The sequence below is a fragment of the Rhinopithecus roxellana genome, chromosome 16, assembly GCF_007565055.1.
Source record: "Rhinopithecus roxellana isolate Shanxi Qingling chromosome 16, ASM756505v1, whole genome shotgun sequence".
Taxonomy (NCBI): Eukaryota; Metazoa; Chordata; class Mammalia; order Primates; family Cercopithecidae; genus Rhinopithecus; species Rhinopithecus roxellana.
This window is the reverse complement of record NC_044564.1, coordinates 35,023,692-35,041,668: the sequence shown is the minus strand read 5'-3', so window position 1 is coordinate 35,041,668 and position 17,977 is coordinate 35,023,692. Positions and strand designations below refer to the sequence as shown.

Genomic DNA, 17,977 nt, shown 5'->3' with positions numbered 1-17,977 from the left:
TACGTCTTCCTCTGAAGAGTGAAGTGCCTGCTGCCTAGCATTTTAAATTATATCAGTGATGTTGTAATTATTATTATTATTATTATTTTTTTTTTTTTTTTTTTTTTTTTTTTTTTGAGACGGAGTCTCGCTCTGTGGCCCAGGCTGGAGTGCAGTGGCCGGATCTCAGCTCACTGCAAGCTCCGCCTCCCGGGTTTACGCCATTCTCCTGCCTCAGCCTCCCACTGTAGCTGGGACTACAGGCGCTTGCCTCGTTGCCCGGCTAGTTTTTTTTTTTTTGTATTTTTTAGTAGAGACGGGTTTCACCCTATTAGCCAGGATGGTCTTGATCTCCTGACCTCGTGATCCGCCCGTCTCGGCCTCCCAAAGTGCTGGGATTACAGGCTTGAGCCACCGCGCCCGGCTGTAATTATTTTTCAAAAGTTTATCTATAGGGATTATGTTGTAGCAAATGCTTTTTGTTCATATTGAGAAATTAATATTAAATATGTCAAAAGATTATTTTTATTATTGTTTTAGTGAAATGTCTTTATAGTAAATTACACCTATGTGTGCATTCTAAAAGGTGAAAAGAAACGTTTGCGTTAGCTCTTGAATATACTATCAGGTTTATAAATTTAAACAAAGGCATTCTTTTTCAACTGGCACATTTTAAAAATTATTTTAAATAGTATTTTCTTCATAAAATGTGACATTTAGATAATAGTATTTTCTTCATAAAATACATGATAATGTAGCAATTTGATGTTTTACAACTGACATGAAGAGTGGCTGTTAAGCTAAATCATAGTTGATGCAGCTTTCCCTGTTAAATTCAGTGAAGAGCAAAGAGCTACCGATTCCTATCCTTTGTTTATGCTAGTCTTGAATACAAGTTTGCTTTTTTGTGTAATTTTAATTGATGCTTCTGTTTCTGAAATAGCAGTGTTTGGTTACAACTTTTGAGAAGTTCTACTGTATTTATGACATTTATTTATTTATTCATTTATTTGTTTATTTTTTAGATTGTTCCCTAAGATTATATGGGTCATCCTGTAGCAGATTGGGTTTCAAAAATTCGGATGTAAACATTGACATCCAATTTCCAGCCATTGTAAGTACAAAATGAAATGCTGGCATTTTCAGAGTGGTATGGAAATTCTTTCTTGCAAATGTAAACTATGAATATATTTTAGATATTTGAAGATATTTTAAGTGTAATGACAGCATCTGCTTGCCTTCAGTTTCAGAGCTTTTTTTTTTAATACTCTGCAAATTATCATACTTATTTTAGTCTGTGGATCTTTTATACATCCAACACTGGTTTTTCAACCACGTGCACCTGATGGGGGTGTTTAGGTTCTGTTACTTAAAAAGAGTAAATCTTCTTGATAAAATCAACTTTCCAGTGGCAGAAAGGGAATTCAGATTTTAAACAGTATAGATATTTAAACATTTATGATCTGAAAGCTTAATTATCTCTGGAGTTTCCTCTTTTTGTATACCTATGTTATTAGAATAATTAGGCTTTTAAAGAATCACACCTAGCCTGGATTTCTGGTTTAAGCATGATTTAAAAGTATGTTGATGAGTTAGAATTTTAAAACTGGAGTGTAGCTGGACACGGCACAGTTCTGTATTCCCAGCTACTCTGGAGGTTGAGGCAGGAGGATCACGAGCCCAGGAGTTCAAAGGTGTAGTTAGCTGTGACTGCACTTGAGAATTGCATGAGCCTGGGCAGCATAGTGAGACCCTATCTCTTTAAAAAAAAAAAAGAAAAGAAAAGAAAAAACCAGAAGGCACTTTAGTAGATTATCCGTTTCTCTACTGGTAGTTCCCACAGGCCTGTTTATAGATGATCTGTTTGCAGTTATTTGGGTTGCTTGTTAAAAGTCCATATTCTGAGCTGGGTGCAGTGGCTTAACCCTCTAATCCCAGCTACTCGGGAGGCTGAGGTCAGAGGATTACTTGAGCCCAGGAGTTCATGAACAGCCTGGCCAGCCCCACCTCTCTCAAAACAAAGTCCAGATTCTGGAGCCCCAGAGATTCTATTTTACAACCTCTTACTTCTTTCTATACCTGACTGCTATAGCTACCTGGTAAACTACCCAGTAGACTGTTTTTTAAGCTTACATTCTGATCAGTGATTTACCAGCCATAGCAGTTATTTTATTTTGATCTGGTGTCATTAATTCATTTAGCAAATATTCACTAATCCCATTTGTATGGCAGACATACTAGGTTATAAAGGACAAAACAGAGATGGTTCCTCTTTATGGAACTCATCTAGTAAAGGAGATTAGTAATTACCTTGTAATTATAGTGAGAGCTGTGCAGGTAAAGGTTCAGGGATAGAAAATGGCAAGGGCTGGGCAGAGATACAGCAGTCATGAAGGCCTCTTTGAAGAGGGAACATTTAAGCTGAGCTCTAAAAGATGAAAAGGAGCCTGCAGGAGAGGGGGAAACAGGGAGGAAAAGAGTTTCGGGCAGAGGGAGCAGCATTTGCAAATACCCGAAATCAATAAAGAACTTGGCATATTCAAGGAGCTAAAAGAAAGGTTGTGTAAGTGTGGTGAGGGGACCGAGAAAAAGAAGAGCAGGAGATGAGGATGGCAAGGTAGGCTGGGCTTGACTTGCAGAATTGTATAGACCGAGGTAATTAAAGAATTTGGTTTTGACCGAAGGGCAGTAAGAAGTCATTGAGAGTTGTAAGGATACAGTTGATGATTTTAAATGGTTCTGGTTCCAATGCAAAACAAGGATTTTAAAAAGAAATGCAAGACTGACTCCAGAACCAGTAAGCTATCTGTTGCAATGGTATTAGAGTGAGAGGTAATATTGTTAGTTTGACAAACTTCCAGCTACCACTTTGAGACTTGTTGAGAGGCAAATTACATCAATAATTAATCAGGAGTTAGTTGTGTAGTAGGTCTCTTGCCCACATTCATCTTCATTTGGTGTTGATCTGTCTGTCTTTGACTGACATATGCAAACAGCATAGTGAGCAATTACTTTGGTAGCAATGTGCATTTCTCATTTAGAAAGGAATTTGGGGAATTTCGGATGAGTCTTATATCAGTGAAGCAAAATCACTTAGGAATAATTTCATGTATTCATTGATTTATTTCCTAGATGTCTCAGCCAGATGTCCTCTTACTTGTTCAAGATTGTTTAAAGAACAGTGGTAAGGCCAAATTCCACATTTTAAAATTTTTATGTTTATAATTTGGATATATCCTATCTCTCAAACTTTGAAAATAGCAAGGCATGCTTTTAAAATTATTTTTATGGGTAATATCCAAAGCAAAAAGCAAAGCAAATGCCCATGAATTATTAACTAAAGTCCTGTTAGTAGTTCTACTATGCAGAATAACCATTTCATAAGTAAAGCTTTTAGCTTGATGACATCGTCACTATTTATAAAGATTAAATGAGTCCTAGATGTGACTAAGAAATGCAAAATATGTAAAATGTACTCTTGAGGGTAAAACTAAAGGATAATCTGTTTTTATCAATGATTAAAATCAATATTCTATCAACAGTGAATAGGTGTAACCCAACCCTGATTAATGAATCCGCAGTTGTGCCCATTTAGGTTTATCAGTTGTCTAATATAATGTCCAGCTTGGGGCTTTATGGCTTTTTGTGTTTTACATAGTCCTCATGAAACTGTGTCATCTCTTGAATTAGTCATCCCCATCTTCCTTGTTTTGGTTAAATTTTGTCTTCAATCAATACATATTTCGACACTGAATATTTTAGTAGCTTTTACAGCAACTTTGTTTTTAAATGTATTACCTTTATTTCTAATTGTTATCCATGTAACATTTGGATTTTCTGATCCGATGATGTAGTCACTTCTAATGAAACATTCACTTTACAAACTAAGGATTTTATATTAATGTGATAACTTGGTTTTTGAATATAATATTTTTTCCTTTTCAAGTTATTTCAGAGCATTATTTAGTAGTGGTCTTTCAAAAGACTCACAGCTAAGGGACAACTGGTACTTGTACTTTATCTGGTTCTGCTTTTAAACAAAGCTTTGATTAACCCACTTAATATTTTTTTTCTTCTTTCCTCAGACTCTTTTATTGATGTCGATGCAGACTTCCATGCTAGGGTGCCAGTGGTGGTGTGCAGAGAAAAGCAAAGGTCTCATTTCTTTAAGATGTTTATTTATTAACTATCAACTCACCAAAAGCACAAGTTCTTTACTACATCCAATTTTTAAAATTATAAGCTTTTTATTTGGTTATCACACATGGTTCCTACTAACATTCTCCCTATACTTTTGGCATTTGATATGAAGGGGGAAAATCCTATTTTAAAAATATTAAAATGACTTAAAAGAAAAAATATAGGAAGGAAGCATTTCAGTCCATTTCAACTTGTTAAAAAACAGCCTTATTAAATGGTTACTTGCTGTAATCACCTGTATTTGCCATCCTTTTTAGCAGCATTTATGGCAGTGCTGAGTAACAGTGTGACCTCTCGGGTTTATCTCTCTCCCTCCCTCTGTTTGAAAGTATTACTGTCACTACTGTAAATGGGTGGTTTATGGGCTGTAATGATTGTTCATTAGGCACATTCCTCCAGCTCTCGGGAAAACACTCTTTTATTGTTACAGAGATGAATCATGCTCCCATTTGAAACATTTTATAATATTTTCCTTATTTGCATTTCCCCCAAAAAAATAATTTTAATATTTGAAAACAGAATTATGGATCTGAAAAATAAAGTTTACTCAGAAAATAGCCACGATATCTTTTTTGTAAAGAAAACTTACTTTACTAAATGACCCATAAAGATGTAGTAAGTTTTTTTCACTTTTAAGCTTTTTCTTTTTGAAGTATTTATTATCCATGTATATTAGTTGTTGGCATAAAAGACACTTTCAGACCTGTATAACACTTTTTTCTTTTTTTCTTTCCCATCCTCATCCCTCACCTCTCACCAGTGGTCTTCTGTGTAAAGTGAGCGCAGGAAATGAAAATGCTTGTCTAACAACAAAGCATTTAACTGCCCTTGGAAAACTAGAACCAAAGCTGGTTCCTTTGGTGATTGCATTTAGGTACTGGGCAAAGGTAGGCTTGAGTTCTTTATGCATGAATATATTCTACATATAGTGTAAGCAGTATGCTTTAATTTTTACTTAATTTAATCTTCAGTGTTCAAATGCAAATTTATAGACATCAAAAGAGAAGGGCATCTGAATTTTGCAATAGAAACATGTACAGACAGAAGATTCAGTGTTTCTATTTCACTTTAACAGTATTGCTCAAAAGATCAAAATGATTTATAGGGCTTATTAAAAATCAGATTTGTGGGTCAAATCTCAGAGGATAAGGCCCAGGAACTTATATTTTAACTAGTTTACCACAGTGGTTGTTAGGCAAAGGAAAGTTGAGCTAAAGCTTCTCATATCATATCCAATAACATACAGAGAGACTGCAAAAAATAGAAGATACTCTCTGATCTTGTTTACATTTCCATAATGTTTTAAATATATTTCAATTAAAATACTCAAACAGAAGATTTAACATTCTCCCAAAATGTAAGGTTGAGTCATGATTATAAAATTGAGATTCTGTCGCTTGAACCTGGGAAGTAGAGGTTGCAGTGAGCCGAGATTGCGCCACTGCACTCCACCCTGGGTGACACAGCAAGACTCTGTCTCAAAAAAAAAAAAAAATTGAGATTCTGTGTATGTGCTTTTAGAGATAAGCAAAAGCTTTACTGATTCAGGTATATCAATAACAATAGATACTTCCTGTTTCTTGGATCCTGAATGAACAAAGGATTTCCCACTCTTCACTGGGTAAATTATAATTATAATATGCTATCCTTTGAAAACCACCACCTGCTTCATCACTAAGTAGAATGTGCCTTTTTAGTTGTTATTTCCATTAGTGATGATGAGTTTGTCCACATTCTCTCCCCACACCAACCTTTGTGACCAAAGCATGCATATGCAAGACGCTATGGGTTAGGGTAAGAGGACCATTCAACTGGTTTACATTTGTAACTGAACAAATATTTTTAATTCATTAACATGTATTCTAACCAAATGAATGAATTGACCATGTATATCAAAAAATAAAATAGGAAATAATATTTTAGGGCCATCCACAAGTGAGTATGGTTAACAGGATTAAATATTTGAAATTGAAACTATCACTTAAAACCACAATATGTGGTTGCTGCAAAAGTATAAGGAAGTTGTATATTTTATAACTGCTATTTTCGTCTGAAGAATTACCGTAAATCATGTAATAAACAAGAATGAGGTTACAGGTTTTAGGCCAAATCGTGTAAATGACAAATTCATACAAAAAGAATGCTTAACTTTCTTTTCTCTTGTTTGTAGCTTTGCAGTATAGATCGCCCTGAAGAAGGAGGTCTGCCACCTTATGTGTTTGCCCTGATGGCCATTTTCTTTCTTCAGCAGAGGAAAGAACCCCTTTTGCCTGTATATCTAGGATCATGGGTATCAAACATTTTTTTGCTTATATATCTGAACTGATTTTATTACAGGTCCACAATTAAATTTTACGTAATTTCAAAATCTAGACACCTAACCAGAACTGATAAGGATTTATTTATTCTACTAGTGTGAATACTCATACCTTTCACTGCTGAAATACTAATGTGTTTGATTTCAGTATGCTGCCCTGTAACCTGCTTAGGGATATTATTACCTTTCTAGACTGCAGAATCTCTTAATTTTTGAAATATGTATGGTCCTGAGACGAACAAGAGACTGTGACCCTGTAAATTTACCATTTGGTACATTCTTTTTTTGGGTACAGTTTTCTAAATTGATACTTGAATTTACATATCACCTCCAGACAGACAGACTGTGGGAAGCATTTGGTACACTGTAACTTACTTTCTAATCTATTTCTCCCCGTAACCTGTAAAAAAAAAAAAAAATATATATATATATATATATATATACACACACACACACATACATATATATATATATATAAACATTGAGATTGCTACCTGTACCACAAGTTGCAGAACCTAATAGTCATCTCTTGAATAATATTTTAACATTATTTTTAAGATGAATTAGAATTCATGTGATCACTCTTTCTTTCTGGATAAATTAATGTTGAGTTGATTTGTTCAAATAAGATTTAAGAAGAGACCATCTGAAAGAGTCAAAATGATATTACCTCATCCTCTTAGAAACCTTATTTTTAATCCCTTGGTATTACCTTGATATACTTTTATGTGTAGAAAGACTCCCATTTTATAGAAAGACCCCTTAGTGAAAAGCTTACTTTGACACATTGGCTATTGTAACTACGTTTCTTAATGCACACAGGTTTCTCTCATCATTTAAGGAGTTCTTAACAATGGGTACACATCAAAAAATATATTTAAAGAGAATTTTTTCCTTATACTTAATAAGCTGAAATTAAGCAGGGACTTTTATCTACCAGGCCCTGGGAGTAAAGACTGAAGTAGAATAACTCACTTGTAAAACTATCCTGGCATAAGGGATTATTGCATGCTGTGTATCCTGGTAACCTAAAGGTAGTTCTCTTTGTGCCTGTAGTATTGAAATGAGAGAATTCAGAGCCATGAGAGGGTATCTCTACCAGACTACTGTCCTGGTAGAAAAAAGAGCAAGAGAACAAAGTCAACCCTTAGTTGATAAATAACTCTTTCCAGCACACCCAAGTAGGAATCTGTGAAAGTCTTTGAAGTTTTCCTTTCACCTTGATCTAGGAGAGACAGAAATTTAGGATAGGATCAAATCAGTTGGACTCCTGCACCTAAAAAAACCCTGAAACAAGTTGGATAAGTTGCCTTACTCGCTACCGTCTTACTGAGTGAGATCTGCTTTTTCATGTGTCTTGATCTTCTGTAAGTAGTCATCTGTCATTAACATGAGAATGCAGGAAAAAGAAAAATCTCTTCTGGTGATGAGATTCTCCTAAGGATACCTCAGGGTAGTATGGATACCCTTTCCTATGGCCAGCATATTATTTCCTTGTCAGTGATACTGGAAACTCTCTAAAGTGATACTCAATTTGATTTTGATTGGATCATTTGTTTATTCATAATTTAATGACAAAAGCAGGTATGTGGTGATCAAACACTGGATTGAAATCGTTGGATCCGTTAAGGCACGCTACCACCTGAACCAAAATGATCCTGTCGTTTTCAGCATTTTAAACTAGTTGGGAAGTGAAGAGAAAGGAACTAATATTTATTAAGTATCTTTATGCTAGATATTTTACATACATTATTTCTGCAGAAAATCCAATGAGGTCCTCATAATTATGTACGTGAAAGTATCTAAAGGTTAATTCCTTCAAAATATTTAAAGCACTGTGTATACTAGTCATTGTAGTAGTCCCTGAAGTACAAAGATAGACAAGACCAAATTCCCTGTCAAGAAGTTTAGTGTATTGTGCATGTGTTTTCTGATCTGTCTTTTCACAGATCTTTTAGTCATTCTGTCCCAGCCTACCCAGATCTCTTCCATGTTGGAGACTCCAAGCCTCTCTGACCTTTATTCCCAATCAAAAATCCCATTTTATTGTCCTTAAATCTTGATATGATTGAGGTTAATCATAGTGAGTTGTGAATGAAGAATAATTTTATATTATACAAACCTAGTCCTTAGCAGATATTCATACTTTAGAGATGCCAGATAATATAGTAGAAAAAAGGGTAATTTTCAGGTTTAACAGCACTGGGACTCATCTCCGTTTTGCCACTCACATCCTTGAGCAAGTTATTTAATCTCTGAGCCTCAGTGTCATACTGAACCTTAAATGAAATAATGAATGTAAAACTCCTGAAACAAGGAAGGAGAACAAATGTTATAGTCCTTTTCTTCTTCAGTAGAAAGTCAAGTTCTACTTATGGTGTGGAAGTGTGAACTCCTAATCAAGTGATCCTTCTGCAGATAACCACTATAAACTCTGGGCAAAACACAGAAACAACAGCATGAATATCCTGCAGGCTGAACAAATGCTAACAGGCTTTAGAGGGGAGTCAAAACTTGGAGCAAATGACCAACACAGAGTGAGTCTCCTGTTTTTCTGTAGCTCTACCCCTCAGGGCAGCTCTGATTTAAAACAAAAATCAGTCCTCTTCCTGGCCAGGTGAACCAGGGCCACCAGCAGATAAGGGGTACAGGAGGAGGAACTGAAAGGAAAGATAACAGAAGTGGAACCCTTAAAACCCTTAAAAAGAACCCTGAGTATAAAAACTCAGGATGTCTCTGGCCAACTCCTGAACCAGTTTAGTTTGGCATGAAAGGAACCCAGAAGTCGTCACTCTCATCCTCATAAGAAAAAAAAGACTGAACAAACAGAAAATCAACAGTCCTTTTTGGATCCATCAGATAGTTGATGTCATGGGCAAACCACTGCCCCCAAAATTAGAGAGCAGGGTAATACAGTGAAGCACAGCTTACCAGAGCAGAAGGCCAGGAGCGGAATCCTGCCACTGAAGCCAATACTAGGGTAGAAAAATTTTAAGTGTAATTGACAAATTTCCCAAGGCTCAGTTTGGACAAGCTTGAGGGTTAAAAATTTGTCCCATGCTTAGGAGGGCCTCCTCAGACTTTTGTGTGAGTTATACCTCCAGGAATCCCACTAAGTTCTGAGGGTAAAGACCTGAGAAAAATCTCCCAGTGCTTCTGGCAGGATGAGAGGAAAGGTAGCCATTTAGAAATAATGTCCAGAGCATTCTTTTATTATTGAAAGCCTGCCCTCCAGAGGTACTATTTCACTGAAGCCTAACCACCTTGGGTTTTACTAGCCAGGAGAAGGGAGGTACCTAACTCCACCCCTCTAGCCTTCCTTTCTCATCTAAGTAGGGGTGGTAGTAGGAGGACTGGGAAATGCTTACGAAGGTCACAGTCTAGGGGCACAGGCTCACTAAAAGACTGAGACCTAATCTTAGGACTGTACAGTGTTTCCCTCTCCAGGAATCACAAGGTCTGAACTGCAAGGCTCAGACCTTTTGTAAGAAGTCTTTAGGGAAACACAAAGGCAACAAGGGAGACGAAACAAGGACACCAGAGGAAGTTGCAGCCACAACAGCTGCAGGAAACAGCAAACATCCTAATTCCTAGCCAGATAAACAAAACCTCGTCCTAAAAGCCTGTTTACCCAGTACATCATGTCCAGCTTTCAACAAAAAATTACAAAGCATGCTAAATGGCAAAAAGCACAGTTTGAAGAGACAGCATGTATCAGAACTTAACTTGGATATGACAGAAATGTTGAAATTGTCAGACCAGTAATTTAAAATAGTAATATGCTAAAAGCTGTAATGGAAAAAATGGACAACATGCAAGAATAAATGGGTAATATAAGCTGAGAAGTGAAAACTCTAAAAAGATTTAAAAGGAAATGCTAGAAATCCAAAAAATTGTAACAGAAATGAATAATGCCTTTGGTCTCATTAGTCGACTAGACATAGCCAGGAAAAATCAGTGAATTTGAAGTGATAGCAACAGAAAATTCTCAAACTGAAAAGTAGAGAGGAAAAAGGAGGAGAATACCTAAGAACTGGGTCAGTTAGTCAAGATTGAAACGTATGTATAATGGGAAGACCAGCAGGAGAAGAAAGAGAAAAAAGAACAGAAGAAATAGTTGAAGGACTAATGACTGAGAATTTTTCAAAATTTTAATGCCAGACTCCTAAACCAGGCCTGTGTGGGGCAGACTGAATATAGTTAGGAGCCAAGGTTTAAAGAACTGATCCAAGATCTGAGCCACAGTGTACTGGAGGTGGGATAATTTCCAGTTTGCCTAAACAAGTTAATCACCTGCTGCTAAAACAAAAACACTTTTTGGAGTAAAATAAATGATTCAAAATTTTAATAATATAATATTTACAATGTCTAAAATACAATCCAAAATTGCTAAAAAAGAGTCAAGAAAGTGAGACCTACTCTCAAAGGAGAAGAAAATGAACAAAGGCAAACTCCAAGATGACCCAGATGCAACCGTCAAAGACGTTAAAGCAGTTATTATAGCTGTGCTTCATGACAGAGGAAATAATGCACTTGGAATAAATGAAGAGATAGGAAATGTCAGCTAGAGAAGTAGGAAATACTCAAAGAACCAAATGGAAATTTTGTCTGAGTGGACAAACAGAAAACACTCAAATGTTAGACCTAAAACCAGTGATATCAGTAATCACCTTAAATGTTGATAGACTAAATATCCCCACTGAGTAGATTACCAGAATTTGTTTATTTATTTTTAACTTTCAGGTTCAAGGTACACGTGCAGGCTTGTTATACAGGTAAACTCATGTCACGGGTTTGTTGGACAGATTATTTTATCACTCAGGTACTAAGCCTAGTTCCCAATAGTTTTTTTTTTTTTTTTTTTGCTCCTCTCCCTCCTTCTACCTTTAACCTTCAAGTAGGCCTCAGTGTCCATTGTTCCCTTCTTTGTGTCCATGAATTCTCATTATTTAGCTCCCATGTATAAGTGAGAACTTGTGATATTTAGTATTTGGTTTTTTGTTCCTGCGTTAGCTTGCTAAGGGTAATGGCCTCCAGCTCCATCCATGTTCCTGCAAAAGACATGATCTTGGTTTTTTTATGGCTGCATAGTATTCCACGGTGTATATGTACCATAGTTTCTTTATCCAGTATATCACTGATAGGCATTTAGGTTGATTCCACATCTTTGCTGTTGTGAATAGTGCTGCAGTCAACATTCGCATGCATGTGTCTTTATGGTAGAATGATTTCTATTTCTCTGGGTATATACTCAGAAATGGGATTCCTGGGTTGAATGGTAGTTCTGCTTTTAGCTCTTTGAGGAAAGTGTTTCCTTTTTGCCACAACCTTGCCAGCATCTGTTTTTTTTTTTTTTTACTTTTTAATAGTAGCCATTCTGACTGGTGTGAGATGATATCTCATTGTGGTTTTGATTTGTGTTTCTGTAATGATTGGTGATGTTGAGCTTTTTGCATATGCTTGTTGGCCGCATGTGTGTCTTCTTCAGAAAAGCGTCTGCTCATGCCCTTAGTGCAAACTTTTTAAAGGGGTTGTTTCTTTTTTCCTTGTAAATTTGTTAAGTTCTTTATAGATGCTGGATATTAGACCTTTGATGTATGGTGTGCAAAAATTGTCTCCCATTCTGTAGGTTATCTGTTTGCTCTGTTGACAGGGCTGTGCAGAAGTTCTTCATTTTAACTAGATCCCTTTCGGAATGAATTTTAAAAGCAAGACTATATTCTGTCTGGAAGAAATAAATTAAAATGTAAAGACTTATAGGTTAAAAGTAAATGGATGGCAAAAGATATAAGTTGTAACCAAACGAGAGAGGCTGTGTTAATATCAGGTGAGATGGATTTCAAGCGAACAAAACATGCCAAAGACAAAAGGGACATTTTATTAGGGTAGGGTCAATTCATTGGGAAGACCAAACAGTCGTAAATGTTTGCACCTATTAAGAGAGCACCAAAATACATGAAGTAAAAACTGGTGGAATCTATTCTACCATGAGACGAGGAGACTTTAACAGCCTTCATCAACTGACTGTGTTAGCTAAACAAAAAATCAGTATAGGCAGTATAAACTGATAGACAATACCGACTGCCTTGACCTAATTGATATTGATAAAATACTACACCCAAAAACTGGATAATACATATTTTTTTCAAGTCCATATGGTACATTCATCAAGGTAGACTACATGCTGGTTCTTTTTGTTTTTTTGATTTAAGAAACAAGATTCCACTGTGTTGCCCAGGCTGGTCTCAAATTCCTGGGCTCAAGTGATCCTTCTGTCTTGGCCTCCCAGAGGAAGGCCTATGCTGGTTCTTAAAATAAGTCATAGTACATTTGAAAGGATTCCATAGATTAAGGAGGAATTCAAGTGGGAAATTATAACATATTTTGAACTAAATAATAATAAAAATATAAGATATCTTAGCTTGGCATAGTGGCACACACCCTAGTCCCAGCTACTCAGGAGGCTGAGGTGAGAGGATTGCTTGAGCCCAGGAGGTCGAGGCTGCAGTGAGCTATGATCACACCACTGCACTCCAGTCTAGACAACAGAGCAAGACCCCATCTCAAAAAAAAAAAAAAAAAAAAATGCAAGATATATAAAATTTGTCAGATGCAGCTAAAATAGTGTGCATAGGGCAAGTTTTAGATTTAAATGCTTAAATTCAAAAAGGAAGGTCTTCAGTGACCTAAAGGTCCACCTCAAAAAGCTGGAAACCAAACTGGGTCAAAGACCTAAATGTAAAAGTTAAAAACTCTGAAACTCCCAGAAGAAAACCTGGGGAAAAACCTTTTCAGAAAGGATTTCTTAAAATACTACAAGCATAAACCATATCAATAAAGAAGAACATTAAGAAATTAAACTTTATCGCATTCTAAAACTGCAGCTCTTCAGAAAACATCACTAAATAAATAAAAGGCAAGCTACCCAGTTGAGAAAAATCTTGAATACATACATCCAACCAAGAAACAATCACTATGCCTAATATTTTCAAAGTGTTTTCTGTGGAAGACTAGTTCAGTCTGTCAACAAATCTTTACTGAGCAGTTACCATGGCCAGGCACTAACAATTCTGGGGGTTACTGTTAAAAGTGGTGAACGGGGCCAGGCATGGTGGCTCATGCCTGTAATCCCAGCACTTTGGGAGGCCAAGGCTGGTGGATCACCTGAGGTCAGGAGTTCGAGACCAGCCTGGCCAACGTGGTGAAACCCCATCTCTAAAAAAGAGATTTATATATCTCTAAAAAAAAATATAAGAATTAGCCAGGCATGGTGGCAGGCACCTGTAATCCCAGCTACTTGGGAGGCTGAGGCAGGAGAATTGCTTCAACCCAGGAGGTAGAGGTTGCAGTGAGCCAAGATCGTGCCACTGCACTCCAGCCTGGGCGACAGAGTGAGACTCTGCCTCAGGAAAAAAAAAGGAAGTGGTGAACAAAACATAATCCTTGCCTTTGAATTTATACATCCACTGGGGGCAAGAGACTAATAAATGTATATGCAGTGGTGGTACTTTCTCTGAGGAAAAATAAACCAGGGTAAGGAGGACAGAGAATTATAAATGTGGAGCTCCTTAGAGAAAATGTTTGAGCAGAGCTGAATCAAGTGAGGAAGAATGAGTCATACTCTCTGTCACTTTGTTAGGGGGAAGAGCATTTTAAGCAGAGGGAATACCAGGTGTCATCTCTGAGTCAAGAAGATAGAAGAATCAGAGAAGTAGAAAAGGGCCAGGTTACTCAGGCCCTGGAAAGGAATGCATGAGTGATTAGAAGGATCACTCTTCTAAACCAATGAAGTAGCCCATTTGGTATAAAAATACATTTGGGAAATGTGATGTCACATCCATACTCCATCCCATATTATTTTGTTCATTAAACTGTTTTTTGTTTGTTGTTTGTTTTTTGTTTTTGTTTTGAGATGGAGTTTCGCTCTTGTTGCCCAGGCTGGAGTGCAATGGCACCATTTCAGCTCACCACAACCTCTGCCTCCCAAGTTCAAGTGATTCTCCTGCCTCAGCCTCCCGAGTAGCTGGGATTACAGGCATGCACCACCACGCCCAGCTAATCTTGTATATTTAGTAGAGATGGGATTTCTCCATGTTGGTCAGGCTGATCTCGAACTCCCAACCTCAGGTGATCCGCCCACTTCGGCCTCCCAAAGTGCTAGGATTACAGGCCTGAGCCACCACACCTGGCCTGTTCATTAACCTGTTTTAAAGGCTGTGATGAATCCCATCATACAATGAAGAAACCTGTTCAGCTCTGTTTGACATTCCACGAGCTTTTTCAGCCGGACCATTTTCTTTTGCATTAACATTCATTAATAGCACATAAAATTTACATTGAAAATGTCCAGCATAACCAGAATTAATAGTATTTAAAATTATTTTCTAATTAACTGGATCTAGTTCTTGTAATTTTCATTTTCTAGCAATATGGTTGTATTTATTAAGCAGTTACTGTGTGCTGTATGCTACAAGCAGATACGTCTATCTGAGTGCCTTATGGTCATTCTTTAAATATCATAACCATCCCATGAAGGAAGTCCTAGTGTTACCCTTTTTAAAGGAACCTGAGGCCTACAGAGAGTAAGTACCTTACCCAAGATCGTACAGCTAGTATATGAAGGAGCTGAGATTTGGGACCAGGCAGTTTTACTTCAGAACCCATGACATCAGCCACTAGGCCATTTTGCCTACTCTTAGAATATTTACTGAGGAATTATTTCACAAAGTCACCATTCCTTTAGCAAATCAAAGCCTTGTTTTTTACTTTTAAAAATATTTTTAAATGTATAGATGCTAATTATATCTTTTGTATTTTTGAGGAGCTCTGAGTATTTTTTTTATTCCAAGATTAGTAGGCTATGTTTGATATAAAATTATTTCTATCTTATTTTAGCATGTGTCTAATTTTTCCTAGATTGAAGGATTCTCATTAAGCAAACTGGGGAATTTCAACCTTAAAGACATTGAAACAGATGTTGTGATCTGGGAATATACGGACAGTGCTGCAGGGGATACAGACACAGCCAAAGAAGAGGCATCGAGAGAAATGCCCATTAAAAGGGGACAGGTCTGTTCTCGTTTGTTTCTAGTTGTCAATTTCAATTGCCAATTGTGAAGTTTGTGGATTAGTCAGCCTTGTCTTCTTTCCTTAACTATCTTAACTATTTCATGGCTCTTTCGTTTGCCAGTCTATTTAGTACCTTGAATCAACAAGTAATGAGAAAAGGTTTAAAAAAAAGTTAGATCACTAAATCCACAGTTACTTATGTAGTTTCTTTGTGCCGGGTCCTTTGAAAGAGACTCAAAATTCAAAGGTAAATCCGTATCTATCCACAAAGAGCTTAGTCTTAGGTGGTATTATGAGGTTTAAATGTATGAAAGGTTAACTAGTTTTCAGTTACTAAAATTACAACGAATGCATATATGATTTAATGTACTGGTCCCATACTGTTGGGGGTGGGCAAGGGAATTTATGCACAAGAAAAGAATAGCCATTAGAATTTCAAACAAAAGTCTCTGCAATGTCATGATCCTAGTAATAAAATAAGATTCTCTCCCAATAGGTGAAAGACCCCTGATCTTCCCATTACCTTTTGGGGTAAATTGACAGTAATATCCACAAAATTCTTGGATTCGAATCCCAGCTCTATACAAACAAGTCATGTCACTCCTCCAGTTCATGTTTTACTCATGCCTAAAATGAGGAGTTAGTGGTGAATCAGATTTTCCAGTTGTGTTTTCTAGAATCCTTGAATACTGGGAGGAGGAGGAGAGTGGTGGTTCCACCCTACCCCTGCTGCCACCGGAACCACTTTTATCTGTTTCTTATTTGGAGTCTCTGTAGTGGAGAAGAGTATAGGCTGTGGAGCCAGAATATGTGAATTTGTATCCCAGCTCTCCCACTTCCCAGCTGTGTGTCCTTGGGCAAGTGACTTAGCCTTTCTGTGCACCAGTTTCCTCCCTACTCATGGGGATAATATTGGTACCCTCTCATAGGGTTACTTACAGAATGCTTAACTCAGTGCCAAGCATGTGGTGAGCACTCAGTAAATGTTAGCTGCTATTCTTACTTTATTTGAAAAAGAAAATGTTCTCTGCTTTAAAGAAAACCAGTTTAAGTTCCTGTAGTCTAGCTATTTCAAAGGTCTCTCCAGTTTCATGTTACGGTATTATCGAGTCATTTCAGTGAGATGCTTAAAAATCCTTTTTAATGCTGCTATGGATAAAGAGGTAAAATGGAATAATGCTTAAAATTTCTGGGGGGTTTATTTGTGTCCTCAAACTGTAGTGTTTGGGACCTAAACAACTTCCATTTTTAATCAGTTCTGCCTTGTAAAACCACCAGATGACTTTATATTACTTGACAGAACCTTTGTGGTTGAGAAAAATATACCACTGGTTTGAAGTTTAATAAAGTATGATTGGAGACAAATTTGTGCACCTTGGAGGAAATTACTTTTCTTCAGTGTGAATTGTAGGAAAAGTTATTGCTGTAAATCCATTTAATGCTTTATTTTTACATTTTTATGTTATTTGGAAAGATTAATCATGCTGCCACTTCTGAAATAAAGTGAGCTCCAGACACTATGGGGTTGCATATGGTGTGCACTGTACTGAGATCAGGAGACATTGAGACATTGTTCTCATTCGGCCGCTACCGGGCAGTGCAACCTTCTGACAAGCCATGGGCACTCGTGGGGCTTCAGTTCCTTCTCTTGTCATATACAGGAGTTGAACTAGATTACCTCTTAAGAGCATCTTACAGTTGTGACATTGTGTTTCAGTGATATATGGATTTCTTGTACTTAAAAAGGCTATACCTACGTGAAAAAATACAGAGAGCAACCAAGTCTGCCAGATGCTTTCCCTTGTTTCTGATTTAATCCTCATAACTATCCTGTGTTATAGGTGGTATCATCCCTACTCTGCAGATAATGATAGCGACCATTTTTTGAACACTGTGTGCCAGGCACTGTGCTAAGCACTTTACAGACACTATCTCACTCAGTCCTCCCAACAACCCTATGAGGTGGGTACTGTTATCCCCATTTTTCAGATGAGGAAACCCAGGCTTAGACAGATTATAGACCTTGACCCGGATCATACACGGCTAGTACATGGCAGAGTTTGGATTTCAAATCTCAGCTTGTCCCAATCCAAAGCCAGTTCTCTTAGCCACTGTGTTGTGCTACCAGTCTGAGAATGAAAAAGCTAAGTCACAGAGCAATTAAGAGATATGACGTGGCAGAATCTCTATTTGGGCCCGTATTTTCCCCTATCCTAAGTAATATGTACTTTCTAATATATTACATCACAGTTATGTTCCAACTTGTCAGAAGTCTGTAACTGTAAAACCAGTGTCAATTTCTGATGGCAAGAGTTATTTGACTTTAAAAATCAGTTGCCACTGACAGAGTCAGTGTGCTTATGTAGCTTCTCAGGGCAGTTAGAGGAGTGTTTTTCCTTTTTCTCTATGCCT

The 17,977-nt window shown here is 37.1% G+C and overlaps 1 protein-coding gene across 6 annotated transcripts in view; it reads left to right on the top strand.

The window, feature by feature from the left end:
* TUT7 (terminal uridylyl transferase 7) overlaps nt 1-17,977 on the top strand; it is a 65,901-nt gene that overhangs the window by 11,165 nt on the left and 36,759 nt on the right. For 4 of the 6 annotated variants that reach the window (XM_010377798.2, XM_030919297.1, XM_030919301.1 and 1 more), the window contains exons 6-11: nt 1,005-1,093; nt 3,112-3,163; nt 4,065-4,134; nt 4,940-5,066; nt 6,350-6,469; nt 15,413-15,565. In XM_010377798.2, coding sequence (XP_010376100.1) covers nt 1,005-1,093; nt 3,112-3,163; nt 4,065-4,134; nt 4,940-5,066; nt 6,350-6,469; nt 15,413-15,565 — 611 coding nt within the window. Of the gene's footprint in view, nt 1-1,004; nt 1,094-3,111; nt 3,164-4,064; nt 4,135-4,939; nt 5,067-6,349; nt 6,470-12,147; nt 12,324-15,412; nt 15,566-17,406; nt 17,528-17,977 lie in introns of those variants that run through there. The other 2 variants (XM_030919299.1, XM_030919300.1) reach the window with 2 other exon arrangements.